This window comes from Halichoerus grypus, chromosome 10 (genome assembly GCF_964656455.1).
Source record: "Halichoerus grypus chromosome 10, mHalGry1.hap1.1, whole genome shotgun sequence".
In the NCBI taxonomy this organism is placed as follows: domain Eukaryota; kingdom Metazoa; phylum Chordata; class Mammalia; order Carnivora; family Phocidae; genus Halichoerus; species Halichoerus grypus.
This window is the reverse complement of record NC_135721.1, coordinates 138,744,643-138,760,798: the sequence shown is the minus strand read 5'-3', so window position 1 is coordinate 138,760,798 and position 16,156 is coordinate 138,744,643. Positions and strand designations below refer to the sequence as shown.

Sequence of the window (16,156 nt, the reverse complement as noted above, 5' to 3'; positions counted from 1 at the left end):
ATCATGACCTGAGGCGGAGGCAGACGCTTAACGACTGAGCCACCCAGGCACCCCTCCACTTGGGGTATTTAGACGAGGGAGGTGAAAAGAGAACCTAAGAGGGGCGTTTGTCCACACTTGGGCCAGGCAGGCGGGAGTGAGACCCCTGCCCCTCTGTGCACGACCCCCCCATTTTGAAAGGACTCTGCGGGGGTCATTGAATGAGACACATGCCTGGTTTGCAGTGAAAACATTTATTTTACAACAGTTATCTTTATCTTAAGGTCAACATTCAGACATACGAGATGGAGATCACCAAGGAACCATCCTAACCCTCCAGCCTGGCCCTCAGGGGTGCACATGGGAGTCGGGGTCAGAGGTACACCCACCTAGCGTTGCGGGATTCCAGCAACAGGAAGAAACCAGAAACCAGCGCGCACGGACAGTTGCTTGCCATGCATTTGCATTTAGTATTTTAAAACGATGTGTGTGTGTGTGTGTGTGTATACACACACACACACACACATATATATTTATTTATTTCAGTGCAAACTGCCTCCCCTCACTTAGCTTGAAACATTGTCCCATTTTCTAGGGAAACAAAATCTACCAAAAGCTACTGCCTGTAGGCCCCTGAACCCAGCCCCTTCCTGCAGGATGGCATTGTGTGGCCCCTCCTCCTTCCCAGTGGACCCCTCCCAAGGCAGACCTGCGGTCAGGACAGAGTCCCCTTTAGAATGCCCTTTGTCATGACCTTTCTGATGCTCAGAAAATTGGTTTTAATGTTTCAAGGGAGAGAAGGGTTTCCAGCCACCTAGATGTCGCAAAAGGACACGCCCCTGGAGGTCAGGTGAGCATGCCGGGTGGGCCCCCAGGGACGAGCGTGGCACTTGGGACAGTCACCCCTCGGCGGCCCCGGCGCCCTTCCCCGGAGAAGGTGCTGCTGGCAGCATGCGGTCACCCCAGTGCAGGCAGGCACCGCGGCCGGCCGTCCACAAAAATCCTACGCACGCACCAGGGTCGGCATTTACTTCTGCGCACCCGGCAAAGGAGCCTGCCACCAGGACCGTGTTCTCGAGCCGACTCTCCAAGAAACCCAAGGCCGTCCTGGAGCCACACCCGCTGTGGGGTACACACGTACGTACACACACAGGGACAGCCACTGCTCACGCCTACCGCACAACGCCAACCGTGCTCGCGAGGGCAGGACAAATGTAGCTTCTGCCAATTCCACAGGAGGATTCACAACCAAAGTAACAAGAACAAACAGGGCGGTCCTGTGTCACATGGGCTCACAGATCAGCATGTTGAGAAAGGAAGGAGATCAGCCGCTCTCTCCATACTCACACCGGTCCCTCCGCGGGGCTACGCTGAGCGCCAGGGAAGGACGGGCAGGGCCCCCGAGCTCTGCCTGCGTGCCGGCGCCCACCCCACTTGCTGGTGGCCTCAACCCCAAGGGCCAGGTGCTGGGAGGCCACGCATCTCCCCAGACCACCAGCTGCACCAGTGGGCACTCCTCCAGCACGAGCTCACCCAGTGGCCCACCTACAGTCAGAACGCACGGCGACAGTCCTGACACGACCTCTCCCCAAGCAGGAGCCTCGTGGCCACGCCAGGTGGCCAACAGTGTGGAAAGGCCACCTGCTCTAAGCACAGCACACTGCGGCTTCTTCCCCCGCGGCACTGACCGGGGAACTAGGAAGGCTCACACACAGCAGTAATATCTAAAGCAGTTTGAAAGTAGAAGAAAGCCAAAGGGAAGACGAGAGAAGAGCAACCACATCACTGAGCAGGAACAGAAATGTACACGGCAGCAGACACCAGCAGACACCCCGCAGGGCCCTCCCGTGCTTCCTGCCGGCCACCGGCTGCTCTGGGGGCCCCCTGGGGCGAGCCCCGCACTTTGTGACACGGGATGGGCTTCAGCACTCCCGGCCGCACGTGGCCCCAGCTCCGGGCAACCTCAGAGTGAGGACCCGGGTGCTCTCACTGCTGCGTGGTGGGCAGTGAACGGGGCACGCCTCCAGACTCAGCAACTCTGCGCACCAGGGAAATACACAGACCACTCAAGAAAAAGGGAAACGCAACCAGGACTGACGGTGAGTACAGCCGACTTTGGAAGGGGCTCTGCTTGGGAATCACCAGATGGAAATGCCTTCGGGGCCAGGTGGGAAGAGTTCTAGGCCCCCGTCTGGATCCTGGGGCCCCTGGGCCTTAGGCAATCATTACCACCATCTTAAGGATTGTTATCATCACTGTCATGATTTATTTAGTTTTTACAAATTCTACAGGAGCCTGGGTTCAACAACCTTCCAGACCTGCCCCTCTCCCAGCACCCTGGTCCCCAGTGGAGCTTCACGTTCTGTCAAGTGGAAGACGCCCGTCAAGGACTCGCTCGGACACATGTGGTGGGCCTTGAGGTTTCCTGACCACGGAGCTGCAGTGGTCCCCACGGGGGAGGCTTGCTACCTGAAGTCCCAGCTTTGAACTTGGTTCTTGACCATTCCAGCGAAAAACAGCTCAGAAAGTAATTTTCAGAAACATCACAAAGGCTGCGTTCTTGTTGCTGTGTTGGGACTGGCCCTGTGGTCTTACCTCCTCCCTTGTGCATGGTGGGGGGAGGGTGTCAATGGATTCCTTAACCTTTCATGATGTCTGATTTTAGCAAATTATTTCTAATTTAAGATCACAGTGCGTATTTTTCCTCTCACTGAATGTCTTCATGATCATTTTAATGAACAAAAACCAAACCCCCCCCCCCAAAAAAAAGGGGGGGGGACCAAACACCTGCCCAAGGACCTGGGAGCGGCTGCGACGGCACCAGCCCGGCCAGAGCCGGCCTCAGCCAGCACTGCGCTCAGAGCCTGTCCACGTTCTGCACGGACACTGCTGCCCCTCCGGCCCCTTCCGGCCAATAAGAACCTGCTCTCGGCACAGCTGTGGGTGGGCAGACAAGGGCCGAGGCCCAGCAGGTGCGCGGGGTGGGGGGCAGGCGGTGGGTGGCAACCGTGGGCATCAGGAACATGTTCTGGTGCGTCTGAGCCGACATCGTCGTCCTTGTTCTTCACCTACTGGACACGCGGGAGACATTCAGCAGCGGAACGCTGCTTCCCTCTGTGGAAACCACTTGGGTCCCGGTGAGCAGTGCAGGTCCACCAGGGAGCCACAGCACATCCAGGGCTGCTGGGGGTGTGGGGGCCACTGCGAACTCTGGGCCAGCATGGGCACATCATACCCGTTTCCTTGTCTCCTGCAGCAGGGGCACCACCCACAAGTTCTGGGACACAGACAAGACTGACTGACTTCCAACAGCTCACAGAAGGTGCTCCGCAAGACAACGGTGAGTGGGGGGCTCCACGGGCAGGCCGCAGGCTCACAACCCAAGGGCACCAGGCTGCGCCTTTGGCCCAGCTGGTCCTTCCTCCAGGAACCTGGCGTCTCTAGCTCTGCCTGAACCATCAACGGTGACTGAAGGGCACAGGCGATGATGGACAGTGGGGTGGGTAGGAGCCCTGGGCAGCACAGAGAAGAGGGCTGTGTTCCCCACGTGTGCTTCCCAGGGCTGCTCAGCCGCGCTCCACCAGCAACCTGGACGGTCAGCCCCTCTAACAACAGCACACTGGGCCACTGCTACCATTTGTGGTGCTTAGAGGTCCAGAAAGGACCACCAGGCGGCCAGGGGGGCCGGAAGGAATGTGGAGGGTGGCCGAAGGGGAGAGGAGGTGGAGGAATGTGGCCCCATCAATCCAGCTCGTGGCCTGGGGACGTGGGGGAGCGTGGAAGAACCACCTCCCACAGCCTGGCGAGGGAGCATGCTCACAGGACCATGTGACATGGAGACCGAGGCTGCACCCAGGTAGAAAACGTGGTCTTGGGGTCAGTAGAGCCTCCCACACTTTCCACAACAAACCTACCCATGGGAAAAACCCGGCCACAAGGCCAAGCAACCACAGCACACAGACCGGCACAGACCAACAGCACGGAAACGCCGAGGGGACCGGGCAAAGGCAGGGCGCAGCAGCTCCTTCCCGACGCTGCGTCCACAGGCTCCGGCCGTGCGCGCACAGCTGGAGAGCAGGGGTGGCGTCAGAGCCCCGGCTCCCGCCGGGCAGCACCTGCCTCCGGCCCCCACCGGCACGCGGGGAAGGAGCCCCCACTGCCGCGCAGCCCGCCGGCTGGGAGGCACCGCGCAGCCGAGGTCGGGGCGGGAGCGGAAAGGCCCGGGAGGCTCCGCCGCCGCACGTCCACGACACAGACATGGAACAGAACCCCATACATGCTATTAAAAAAGGAGGGAACAGAAGAAGAAGAAGAAGAAGACCGTAGCTAACTGCTTTAAATACTGCATGCGACGCACTTCACGTGTGGGGGCGACGGGCGGGCGGGCGCAGAGGTGGGAAGGGCCCCGGGGGGCGGCAGCGGCCCCCTCCCCATCTCCGGGACTACGCTCCGTGGTGCTAAGGGTGAAGTGGCCGGGGCCGAGCTGTCCTCCGTCGCAGCCGCTCGTGGGCTTAGTTGAACCCGTCGGTGTGGTAGCTGGGGTGCGAGTCGGCCGTGAGCTGGGTGGTCTCGGTGGCGGACGCCGGCTGGACGACGATGGGCGCGTCTGCGGCCTCTGCAAAGCAAGCACACGGCGCTCGTCGTGGGAGGGCGGCGGCCGTGCCCGGGCCCAGAGCGGCCCGGCGTCCCTGCTCCGCGCTCGGCGGGCTCGAGGCCGGAGGGGCGAGGCTACTGCGCACCGCCCCCCAGCGCACGCCGCCAGGCGCCTCAGGTCGCCACCGGCCCTCGGTCCCTCCCCACCTGCTCGGGCGCGCGGGCCGCGTCCGCTTCTCGCTCCGGCGTCCACGTCGGCACCGCAGTCCCCGCCGCCGGCACGGACACGCCCGCAGGGTCAGTGCCCGCCTGTTTGACGAGACGGGCGACAGGGTTCAGGGCCCGCCCCGCCCCGCCGCGCCCCGGGGCCGCCGGCACTCACCCCGCTCGTCGCACTGCAGCTGCGCCTCCAGGTCCTCGGGGGACACGTAGACGCCGGGGTCGGGGCCGGCGGGCGCGCGCGGCTTGCAGCGGCCGCAGCAGCAGTTGAAGCAGCAGCACAGGCAGCAGCAGCAGTAGCAGCAGCTGAGCAGGCCGCACACGATAAACAGCGCCTGCGCGGGAGGGAGGGAGGGAGGGAGGGCGGGGGCTGAGACTCTGGGGGGGGCTGAGACTCGGGGTGCTGACTCGGAGGGGCTGAGACTGGGGGGGCTGAGACTCGGGGGGGCTGACACGGGGGGGCTGAGACTGGGGGGGCTGAGACTCGGGGTGGGGCTGAGACTCGGGGGGCTGAGACTCAGGGGGGCTGACACGGGGGGGCTGAGACTCGGGGGGCGCTGAGACGGGGGGCTGAGACTCGGGGGTGGCTGAGACGGGGGGCTTGAGACTCGGGGGGGCTGACACGGGGGGGCTGAGACTCGGGGGGGGCTGAGACGGGGGGGCTGAGACTCAGGGTGGGCTGAGACTGGGGGGGCTGACTCGGAGGGGCTGAGACTGGGGGGGCTGAGACTGGGGGGGCTGAGACTCGGGGGGCGCTGAGACGGGGGGCTGAGACTCGGGGGCCTGAGACGGGGGGGCTGAGACTGGGGGGGCTGAGACTCGGGGGGGCTGACACGGGGGGGCTGAGACTCGGGGGGCTGAGACGGGGGGGCTGAGACTGGGGGGGCTGAGACTCGGGGGGGCTGACACGGGGGGGCTGAGACTCGGGGGGCTGAGACGGGGGGGCTGAGACTCGGGGTGGGGCTGAGACTCGGGGGGCTGAGACTCAGGGGGGCTGAGACTCTGGGGGGGCTGAGACTCAGGGTGGGGCTGAGACTCGGGGGGCTGAGACGGGGGGGCTGAGACTCGGGGTGGGGCTGAGACTCGGGGGGCTGAGACTCAGGGGGGCTGAGACTCTGGGGGGGCTGAGACTCGGGGGGGGCTGAGACTCGGGGGTGGCTGAGACGGGGGGCTTGAGACTCGGGGGGGCTGACACGGGGGGGCTGAGACTCAGGGTGGGCTGAGACTGGGGGGGCTGAGAGGGGGGGGCGCTCCCGCCGACGGGAGGGGTGGGGACAGAGGGACGGAGCCCGCTCACCCCGAGAAAAGGGGTCTTCGGAGCGGCGTGCCCACGGCCCACACGTGCTTGGGCAACAGGGACGAGGGGAGACGTGCGCGGGTGTCTCACGTCAGAGTTGACACACGTCTTCCCGCACCCTGACGACCAGCTGCCCACAACGGGACGGAAAGGCCCTGCCCACCTCTGTTCAAGGGCGCACAGTGAGTCACGAGAGAAAGGGGCACGGCTGGCTCGGTGCCGGCTGGCTGCACACAGGCTTCGAGCCGGCCCCGCAGACCCGGCCCCGCACTGACACACGGGGAGGGAAGGCCGCCACGCGCCCGGAAACCGTGTCTCGGGGGCACAGAGCACTCGGACCAAATGCCCTGACTCCGTAAGACCCAAAGCCCTACCCGGCAGGAGACCCTCCCGGGGCACCCGGGGCCGCACGGCCGCCTGCTCCCCTCACCTTGGCCCACCAACTGGACAGCACGAAGTAGGTGTTCACGTTCTCCTCCCCAAACTGCTCGGCCACGTAGAGCCCCAGCGAGCCGTACTTGTCGTAGATGTTTCTTTTTGTGGCGTCCGTCAGGATGGCGTGGGCGTTGTTGATCTCCTTAAACTTGTCTGCAGCCTCTGGGTTATCGGGGTTCTTGTCAGGGTGATATTTCAAGGCAAGTTTCCTGCAAACCAAAACCATTTCTTTGTCCCTTATTCCACATTCATCTGCGAGAGGGAGGGCCCGGCGCAGGAAACACTTCCCCATTACATGTCACTTCCCAACTCTCCACAGAGTTCGAGAATGTCAGCATCAGAAGAAACCTCTGCAGCCTCTCGGGGCAAAGCTCCTGGCTCTGACCTGGCCACAGAGGAGGGAGTCCCCAGGTGAGGGCTACCCTGGAGGCAGGCATGGCCAGCAGCCCACCCTTCTCCTGCTCAGAGGCAAACCCTACTGCTGACCTCTAGTGTCCTCGCAGCTTAACTGCACATTTTGCCAAATAAAGTGAGCAGCAAAGGCCTCTTCTCTCCTGTGTGTGAGAAGTACACAACGGGAAGAACACAAAGCAGGGCTGCTTGAAGGGTGTGGATCACCGAGGACTTGTGCTTCTGCAGCTTACTCCCTGAAGCCGTGGAGAAGCTCCAGCCAAAGGCTACAGGGAGGAGCCTGTCATCCCGACGGTGAAAGGAATAAAAGCCCCATCTGCTGAGCAGGCTCAGACCTGCTTCCCCGTGGGACTGGCTGCTCCAGGGTACACAGTGTGTATTATCTACAAAGTGTTACTTTTTTGTTGCCAAGAAAATACCAATATAAGAATTTTAAGCTATAAGGGAACACATTATGCATACAAAAATGGACCTAAGAGTTCCCAGTTACCTACAGAGTCCGCTGGGGGCGGGGAGACACACAGTGGTTCCTGGTAAATGCAGATCAAACCACACAAGGTACAAGGCCTCTTACCGATAGGACTTTTTAATGTCATCTGAGGTTGCATTCTTGTCCAGCCCCAGAACATGGTATAGTGATTCCCCAGAGGTGGAGAGTGAGCGCTGTCTCTGGTCGGCCATGGTAGGCTGATCTACAAGAAAAATGCAAAGAAAACATCAAAGAGTATCGATAAAGATTCCAAGCACAGAGCTGGAGGACTTTATTCCATATGACTGTTTTATGCAAGCAATCACAACACCGCTGGTGGCGGCCATGAGGTTCACAGACACAGCCCATCCAACTACAACGTAAAGGGGTGTGGGGAGTGGTCCCATGTGAGGCCTAGAGGCTAAGTTTGCAATTGTGCCTGTGGAGTGCTAGACTATTGCTACACTAAGTAGACTGTAAAAAAACTGTGTTTACTGTAATCTCCAGAGCAACCTCGAAATAAAAAATCCAAACAAGTACAGTTAAAATTCTCAAAGAAAAAGGGAAATGATCTCTTTAGACTAAAAAGTCCAATAAAAAGAAGAGGTTGTCAGAATGGAGAAAGACTCAAGACCCAACTAGACACTTTAAAGACAGAGCCTCAGAACGCTTTAATCCAAGGGGCGCCTGGGTGGCTCAGTTGGTTAAGCGACTGCCTTTGGCTCAGGTCATGATCCTGGAGTCCCTGGATCGAGTCCTGCATCGGGCTCCCTGCTCATCGGGGAGCCTGCTTCTCCCTCTGACCCTCCCCCCTCTCATGCTCTATCTCATTCTCTCTCTCAAATAAATAAATAAAATCTTAAAAAAAAAAAAGAACCCTTTAATCCAAGTACTGACAGAATTAAAGGAGAAATGGACAACACACAGCTATAAAAATCTTAGCACCTATCTCTCAGAAACAGACAGTATGGACAAACAACAGAAAAATGGATGATCCAAAAAACACTACCAACTACCATGACCTAATTGATATATACGGGACACCCAACATCTATAAACAGTTCTTTAAAAATCACCAAGACATGTCATATATTAGACTTTAATACAAATTTCAATAAATTTAATGGGCTGAAATCATGCACAGTGTGCTCCCTGACCTTAGCAGAATTAAGTTAGAAACCCAACAGTAAGATACCCAAGAAAACCTCAAGTATTTTTTTAATAGAATTTGTTTTTTTGGGGTTTTTTTTAAGATTTTATTTGAGAGAGAGAGAGAGCATGAGTTGGGGGAGGGACAGAGGGAGAGAGAGAAGCAGGATCCCTGCTGAGCACGGAACCTGATGTGGGACTCGATCCCAAGACCCGAGCTAAAGTCAGATGCTTAACCGACTGAGCCACCCAGATGCCCCCAAAACCTCAAGTATTTAACATCATCCAACACACTGATAAAATAACATGTAACTCAAAGAAGAAATCAGTTATTTTCAATTGAATAGTAAAATATAACATATTAGCCAAGACCTAAGTTCATAACACCAGAAGCAGCAGGACAGACCCAAAGGAAATGGAAGGAAGGAAATAATAAAGAGCAGAAATCAACAAAATAAAAAACAGATAAATGATAGAGAAATTTAACTAAGCCAAAAGTTGGCTCTTTGAAAACAACAACAAAATTGATCAACAGCCGAAAAAAGAAAAAAAAGAACAGAAATCAGTGAGGTGAGGAAGGAAAAAAAGAGGGGTCATCACTATAGACCCTACAGGCACAAAAAAGATGATAGAGAGGGGTGCCTGGGTGGCTCAGTCATTAAGCGCCTGCCTTCGGCTCAGGTCATGATCCCGGGGTCCTGGGATCGAGCCCCGCGTCGGGCTCCCTGCTCTGCGGGAGGCCTGCTTCTCCCTCTCCCATTCCCCCTGCTTGTATTCCCTCTCTTGCTGTGTCTCGCTCTGTCAAATAAATAAAATCTTAAAAAAAAAAAAAAAAAAGATGATAGAGAAAATTATGGACAAAAATTAGATGAAACAGATAAATACCTTGAAAAATACAATTTACCCAAATTGACACAGGATGAACCAGAAAATCTGAATAGTCCTAAATGCGTTACATTAATACAATTGAATCTGTAATAGAAAACCTTCCCACAAAGTTCCAGGCCCTGGAGACTTTGCTGCCAAATATCCAAGAAAGACATCAATCTTAGACAAACTTTTTCAAAAACAGAGGAGGAGGCAACTTTTCTTGTTTTTGGAGGCCAGCACGACCTCATAAAGACATTACCAAAAAATCCGTCACAAACATAGACATAAAAATCCTTAACAAAGTATTAGCAAGTTGAATCTAATTAAGTAGAAATTATCCCAAGAAGGCAAGCCTGATTTAACATTTCAAAACAAACCAATGTAATCCAGTATATTATAGAACAAATGAGATAAACCACATGGTCATCTCAAAGATTCATCAAAGCATGCAGCAAAGTTCAACACTAATTCATGATTTAAAAAATTCTCAGTATATTGGGAATAGAAGGGAACTTCCTCAGTCTGATAAAGGACATCTAACCAAAAACCTATAGCTGATATGCTCAGTAGTGAAATACTGAATGGTTTTCCCTTAAATCAGAATGTGACAAGGATGCCTACTCTCACCAGTTCTAGCCAACACTGTTCTAGGACCCTGAACACCGCGACAGGAAAAAAAAAAAATCAAAAAGACATGAAACCATCCCTATTCACAGATGACTTGGTTGTTTATACAGAAAATCCTAAGGGATCGACAAAAAACAAAAACAATGAAACAAAAAGCCAACTAAACAAAAAAACCAACTACAACTAATTGAATTTAGCAAGGTGACAGGATATAAATATTTAAAACTATATTTTTATTTGAGAGCAGTAAACAATTGGAAAATATTATTACATACAGATTTCATTTACAGCAGCATCCAAAACCATAGAATTATTTAGGGATAAATTTTTTTTTTTTTTTAAAGATTTTATGTATTTGACAGAGAGAGACAGCGAGAGAGGGAACACAAGCAGGGGGAGTGGGAGAGGGAGAAGCAGGCTTCCCGCTGAGCAGGGAGCCCGATGCGGGGCTCCATCCCAGGACCCTGGGATCACGACCTGAGCCGAAGGCAGATGCTTAACGACTGAGCCACCCAGGCGCCCCAGGAATAAAATTTAACAAGAGACATACAAGACCCCTACACTGAAAACTACACATTGCCAAGCGAAACAAAAGACCTAAAAAAATAGAGCTTTATCATGTTCATGGATCAGAAGACTCAAGACTGTCAATCTTCTCAAAATCAATCTACAGATTCAATACAATCTTAACTCTAATCTCAGCAGCTTTTTTGCAAAAACTGAGAAAATGACTTCAAAATTTGTATGGAAATACAAAGGGCATATATTAACCACAGCAACACGGGTGGACAGGGAGCCAACAGGACGTGCAAAGCTGTCCATCATCAGTCACTCAGAAACGCAGAATAAAATGAGATACTACAACCTATCTACCAGAATGGCTTGTATTGAAAAAGATGACCCACATCACGCGTTAGCAAGGATGTGAGGCCACATGAACTCTCACACATGCTGAAAATGGGAAACGGTACAACCCCTTTAGAAAACAGCCTGGTAGTGCCTTAAAAAGTTAAACACACACTCCCCAGACAACCCAGCAATCCCTCTGCTACGTACAGCACTTACCTACATGAAATGAAAACATATGTCCACCAAAGACCTACACACCAATGTTGATAGCAGCTTTACTCACAATAGCCAAAATCTGGAAACAACCCGAATGTCCAGACAGGCGAATGGATAAACAGAAAGGGGTCTACCCGTGGATGGCCTGCTGCTCAACATGAAGGGAATGAGCCACTACGACACACCAACACGACGGATGACTCCTGAAGCATGCTGCTGAATGGAAGGGGCCAGACCTAAACGAGAATGTAGGAGTTCCTCACGTGAAACTCCAGCAAACGCAAAGTTGTCTACACAAGGATGCCCGAAAGCGGAGGGCAGAGCAGAGATGGGTTACAAGGGCTCAAGGCAACTCTGGAAAACTACCTGGCACTTGCCACAAGACCCAGCAGGTCTGCTCCTAGCTGATTTATCGAAAAGTAAACACGTCTTCACATACAAACCTACACACGACATTCACAGCAGCTTTATTTGTAACAGCCCCAAACTAGGATCAGTCCAGATGTCCTGGACTGCAGTACGTATGTGCACAATGTAATACTACTTATCAAACCAAAACAAAACCAGTGCTGCATGTGTAACTTGGATGAACCTGCAGGGAACTGCACTGAGCAGATAAAAGCCAATCCCAAGAGGTTACATACTGTATGACTGGATTTTGGAAATGACACAATTTTAGGAATGGAAGACAGACTGCTGACTGCCAGGGGTCAAGGATGGGAGGTGAGTGGGACGGGGGTGGCCTGTGTACTGAGAATTCCAGTATCTGGAGTCCAGCGGTGGACACGCACACCTACACAGATGCTACGGCCCTGCAGAGGTCACCACGCCCACACCAGTAAGTACAAGTAAAGATGGGGAGATCTGACTAAGATTGGTAGGTTGTATCAACATCAGTATCCTGGTTAGGAGAGTAAACTACAGTTTGGCAAAAGTCACCGTTGGGAAAAACCAGGCAAAGTGTTGTGATTTCTTATAACTACATGTGACTTTATAATCATCTTAATTAAAATTGCAATTAACAGCTCATTACTAGACTAATTCAAGTTACTTGGTTGGTTTAGACCATTCAAAGAAGCCATAACTAGAGATAACATAGCATATTGTTACCAGCAACAAAGGCTAGATCTAGCAAAGCCAGAAGCAAGAGAGCAGTGGGAAAAGAGAACCTCAGACATGCGGTCCTAGCCCAATTCCTTCACCTCCCAGAAGATCAAAGGGAAGCCCAGACATGCAAAATGATTTACCAAAATACACAATGAGTCCCAGAAGCAGGCCCAGAAGCCACTGCTGATTCAAGTTCGGGGATCAACCACACTGAACGTGTGTCTGCCCCCTGGTTCTCTAAAAAGACACACTGTCACAAGTTGTGACTAGCTAAATTCTCTTTCCTGCTGCTTAAAGTTAACAAAAAATAATAAACAACCTTTCCAGGAAATACAGTGACGCTGCTAACAAAAGGGCTTCCAATCTCCACATTATGTCTGCTTCTGTGAAGGGAGCACGATGGGCCTAAGGCAGCGCCCAGCCCCATCACACACTTGCAGATACTGCCCCGAAGTCAACCATGTGAAAAATGAGGGGATGGACTTAATTTCTAAATTCAATACTGATTTAATGATTATGTGACTATAGGCTAGTACTACTTAAAAATAAGTTAATGTGTTCATAATTACCAAAACTCAGGAGCAACTAAGATGTCCTTCAGTGAGTGATTGCATAAACTGTCCATGTGGACAGTGGATATTCTTCATGCTGGAAAGAAATGAGCTACTGAGCCGAGAAAAGGCTGCACAATGTGTGATTCCCTCTCTATGACATTCTGGAAAAGGCAAAACTCCAGGGACAGTAGAGAGTGGTGGTTGCCAGGGGTTGGAGGAGGCAGGGATTAAGAGGAGGAGCACAGGGGATTTTTAGGGGATGAAACTACTCTGTGTGACACTACAGTGATTATGTTTGTCAACGATCACACAGAACATGCAACACCAAGAGTGACTGCTAAGGTAAACTATGGACTCTGGTTAATAATGTATCAATACTGGGGCGCCTGGGGGGCTCAGTCGGAAAGCGTCTGCCTTCAGCTCAGGTCATGATCTCAGGGTCCTGGGATCGAGTCCTGTGTCAGTCCCATGTCGGGCTCCCTGCTCAGCAGGGAGTCTGCTGCTCCCCCTGCTCATGCTCATGCTCTGTGTCTCTCTCTCTCTCTGTAAGCCTAAAGCTGCTAAAAAAAAAAAAAAAAAGTCTATCAAGTAGGAAACAAAGTACAAAAAAGAGTTGGTGACCCCAGAGGAAAAATGGCAAGGGTTTTTTTTTTTTTAAGATTTTATTTATTTGTCAGAGAGAGTGAGAGGGAGAGCACAAGCAGGGGGAGCGTCAGGCAGAGGGAGAAGCAGACTCCGCTGAGCAAGGAGCCCGATGAGGGACTCGATCCCAGGACCCTGAGATCATGACCTGAGCTGAGGCAGACGCTTCACTGACTGAGCCACCCAGGCGCCCCAAATGTCAAGCTTTTAAGTTCTGATATCTTCAGAGGTTGAAGGCTACTATTTCTATAAAATTAAAAGAAACTGTGGACGAAAAGTAAACTGTGAAGGAGAGCAAGCACAGAAGAGTAGGATCGGCAGTGACTGTCTGAGCAGGAAGGTACAAACCAAGCACAAGAGGGCAACACAACTCAAGTGGGTGAAGCCCACGGTGCAGAGAGAAGTTACAATTCAGGAAGGACCTTAGAACCAGCAAAAAGAAAACAAGAGGAGAAAAATTGGTCTAGCAGGAATGCAAAAGGTAAGGAATACAGCCAAACAAGGGCGGAAAGTCCATTAAAAACAAAAGAAAACAAAACTAGAGCTGAAAGAAAACAGAAGTGTGCAAACTGAAAAGTGCCATCAAGTACCAGGGCTGCACTTAAACATCCTGGTCAAGACTGAGAACTTCCCAACACAAAAAAGTTTCATATTCTAAGATGAAAAGATTTTCAGCCTAGAATTCTATTATCAACCAAGTGCAAGGTCACAAGAATACACAAATGTAAGAGTCTGGGACAAGCAGTGCTCCCACCTTCTAAAATAAACAACTATCTGAGGACACACTTCAACAGAACGAGGAAGGAAGTGAGGAAAGAGGGAACCCTGGGCTAAAAAACACTGGTGTCATCTGGGCCTGCATCAGAAGACATGAAGGCAGGAGGGGGCGCCTGGGTGGCTTGGTCAGTTGGGTGTCTGTCTGCCTTTGGCTCAGGTCATGGTCCCAGGGTCCTGGGATCGAGTCCCGCATCAGGCTCCTTGCTCAGCGAGGAGCCTGCTTCTCCCTCTGCTCCTCCCCCACTTGTGCTCTCTCTCTTTGACAAATAAATAAAATCTAAAAAAAAAACCAAAAAACGAAAGAAGGAGACCCAAGAGCAGCCCCTCCACACACCCACAGGAGGCAGGGTTCCACTTCTCTCTTCATGCCCAATGACAACACAGAACGCAAAGGTTAATGCTCACAATGGAAAGGAGGAGGGTGCAGGGGTGGACAGCCACCATGGGCCAGGCCCCTCCATGCCACGGCCAACCTGGACCACTCAACTGGGTTCCTTGAGTGGCAGTCCATGGGGCTCAGGCTTCCCCTCCCCTCACCAGGCAGGTTCCATGGCAGTCATATCACTGATGCAGAGACAGAAGCACAGACAGGTGACGTCAGGGTGTGAACCCAAACCCAAGGGCATCACCCTTTGACCTAGAGACACCAAGTAAACCACCCTGCCTCTAAGCCTAAGGGATGATGGTGCTGCTGAGGGGCAGGTAATAAAACAAGTCTCCCTGGCATCCAAGAGAGAGCACGGGTTTTGGAATCAGGAAGTGAGGATTCTAAGCCCAGCTCTGAAAGTTTCCAGCTGTGAGACCTTGGGCAAGGCCCCGCAGTGCTCTGAGCCTCCTTCTTCATCTGTGGACCTCACAGGACCAGGCCAGCACAGAGCCCACAGAGCCAACAGAGCCAAGAGACCCTCAGTCAGAAGCACGCATCTGTACTGATGCTGCAGCCAAGTGTTCTCCAGCTGGTCCAAGACTGAAGTGCCGCAGCACGTCCAATTACTACCCTAAGTAATTTCTTTGTTTTTATTCTGTTACCCAATGCCTACTAAATAGTTGGCTTCTAGACCCCATCCACAGAAAAACATCAATAGCTAACACTTTTATGTCTGTTCTGTGAAAATAACCAACGATGGCCATACCTCTTCATACTGCACTTTCCAGATAATGCTTTTATTCCAACAAACTGAAGATTCTTGGCAAACTTGTGTCAAGCTAGTCTCTTTTTCGACAGCATTTGCTCACTTTGTGTCTCTGTGTCACATTCTGGTAATTCTTGCAGTATTTCAAACGTTTTCATTGTTAGTATATTTGTCGTGCTGGTCTGTGATCAGTGATTCTGACTCAAAAGCTCAGAAGATGGTTAGCATTTTTTTAGCAATAAGTATTTTAAAATTAAGGTATGTACTTTTTTTTTTACACATAATACTATGCCACACTTATCAAACAATAGTATAGCATAAACCTAATTTTTATATGCACTGGGAAACCAAAAATTCAGTTGACTCACGCTATTGGGATATTCGCTTTCCTGCAGTTTTCCTGGAACCAAGCCCGCCATAACTGAGATATGCCTGTATGCAGTCAGCTACTTAATTTGACTAAAGAAAAAGTCTCACCCTGTAAAACTGTCACATTTTAAATTATGAATCACCAGTACTACTTAGAAGTCTGTATGCCAGATTTCACAGATGTTACTGCACTGAACGTCAAAAATTTCCTAGTCTCAGAATCATCCTAAGAAAAACCCACAGAATTAATTTAGAATAAATTTTCTTAGTTTCAATGGATTGCCAGTAACTATATCCAAACTTTTCTAAAGGCTAATACTTGCTTAATACAAAACCGTATCTTAGGGCGCCTGGGTGACTCAGTCGGTTAAGCGTCTGCCTTTGGCTCAGGTCATGATCCTGGGATCCTGGGATGGAGCCCCGTGTCAGGCTCCCTGCTCCAGGGAGCTTGCTTCTCCCT

At 52.3% G+C, this 16,156-nt stretch overlaps 1 protein-coding gene across 2 annotated transcripts in view; it reads right to left on the bottom strand.

Annotated features, from left to right (window-relative positions):
• Positions 1–217: 217 nt before the first annotated feature.
• The window catches only part of DNAJC5 (DnaJ heat shock protein family (Hsp40) member C5), a 37,515-nt gene continuing 21,576 nt past the window's right edge, over positions 218–16,156 (bottom strand). Inside the window, exons 1-5 of one of the 2 annotated variants that reach the window (XR_013442132.1) lie at positions 7,509–7,626; positions 6,519–6,732; positions 4,955–5,126; positions 4,780–4,881; positions 218–4,594 (exon numbers count right to left, since the gene is read on the bottom strand). Coding sequence is in view for 1 of the 2 variants with exons in the window: in XM_078057393.1 (XP_077913519.1) it covers positions 4,491–4,594; positions 4,955–5,126; positions 6,519–6,732; positions 7,509–7,615 (597 nt within the window). In the remaining variant the exon portion in view is untranslated. Of the gene's footprint in view, positions 4,595–4,779; positions 4,882–4,954; positions 5,127–6,518; positions 6,733–7,508; positions 7,627–16,156 lie in introns of those variants that run through there. The other variant, XM_078057393.1, reaches the window with a different exon arrangement.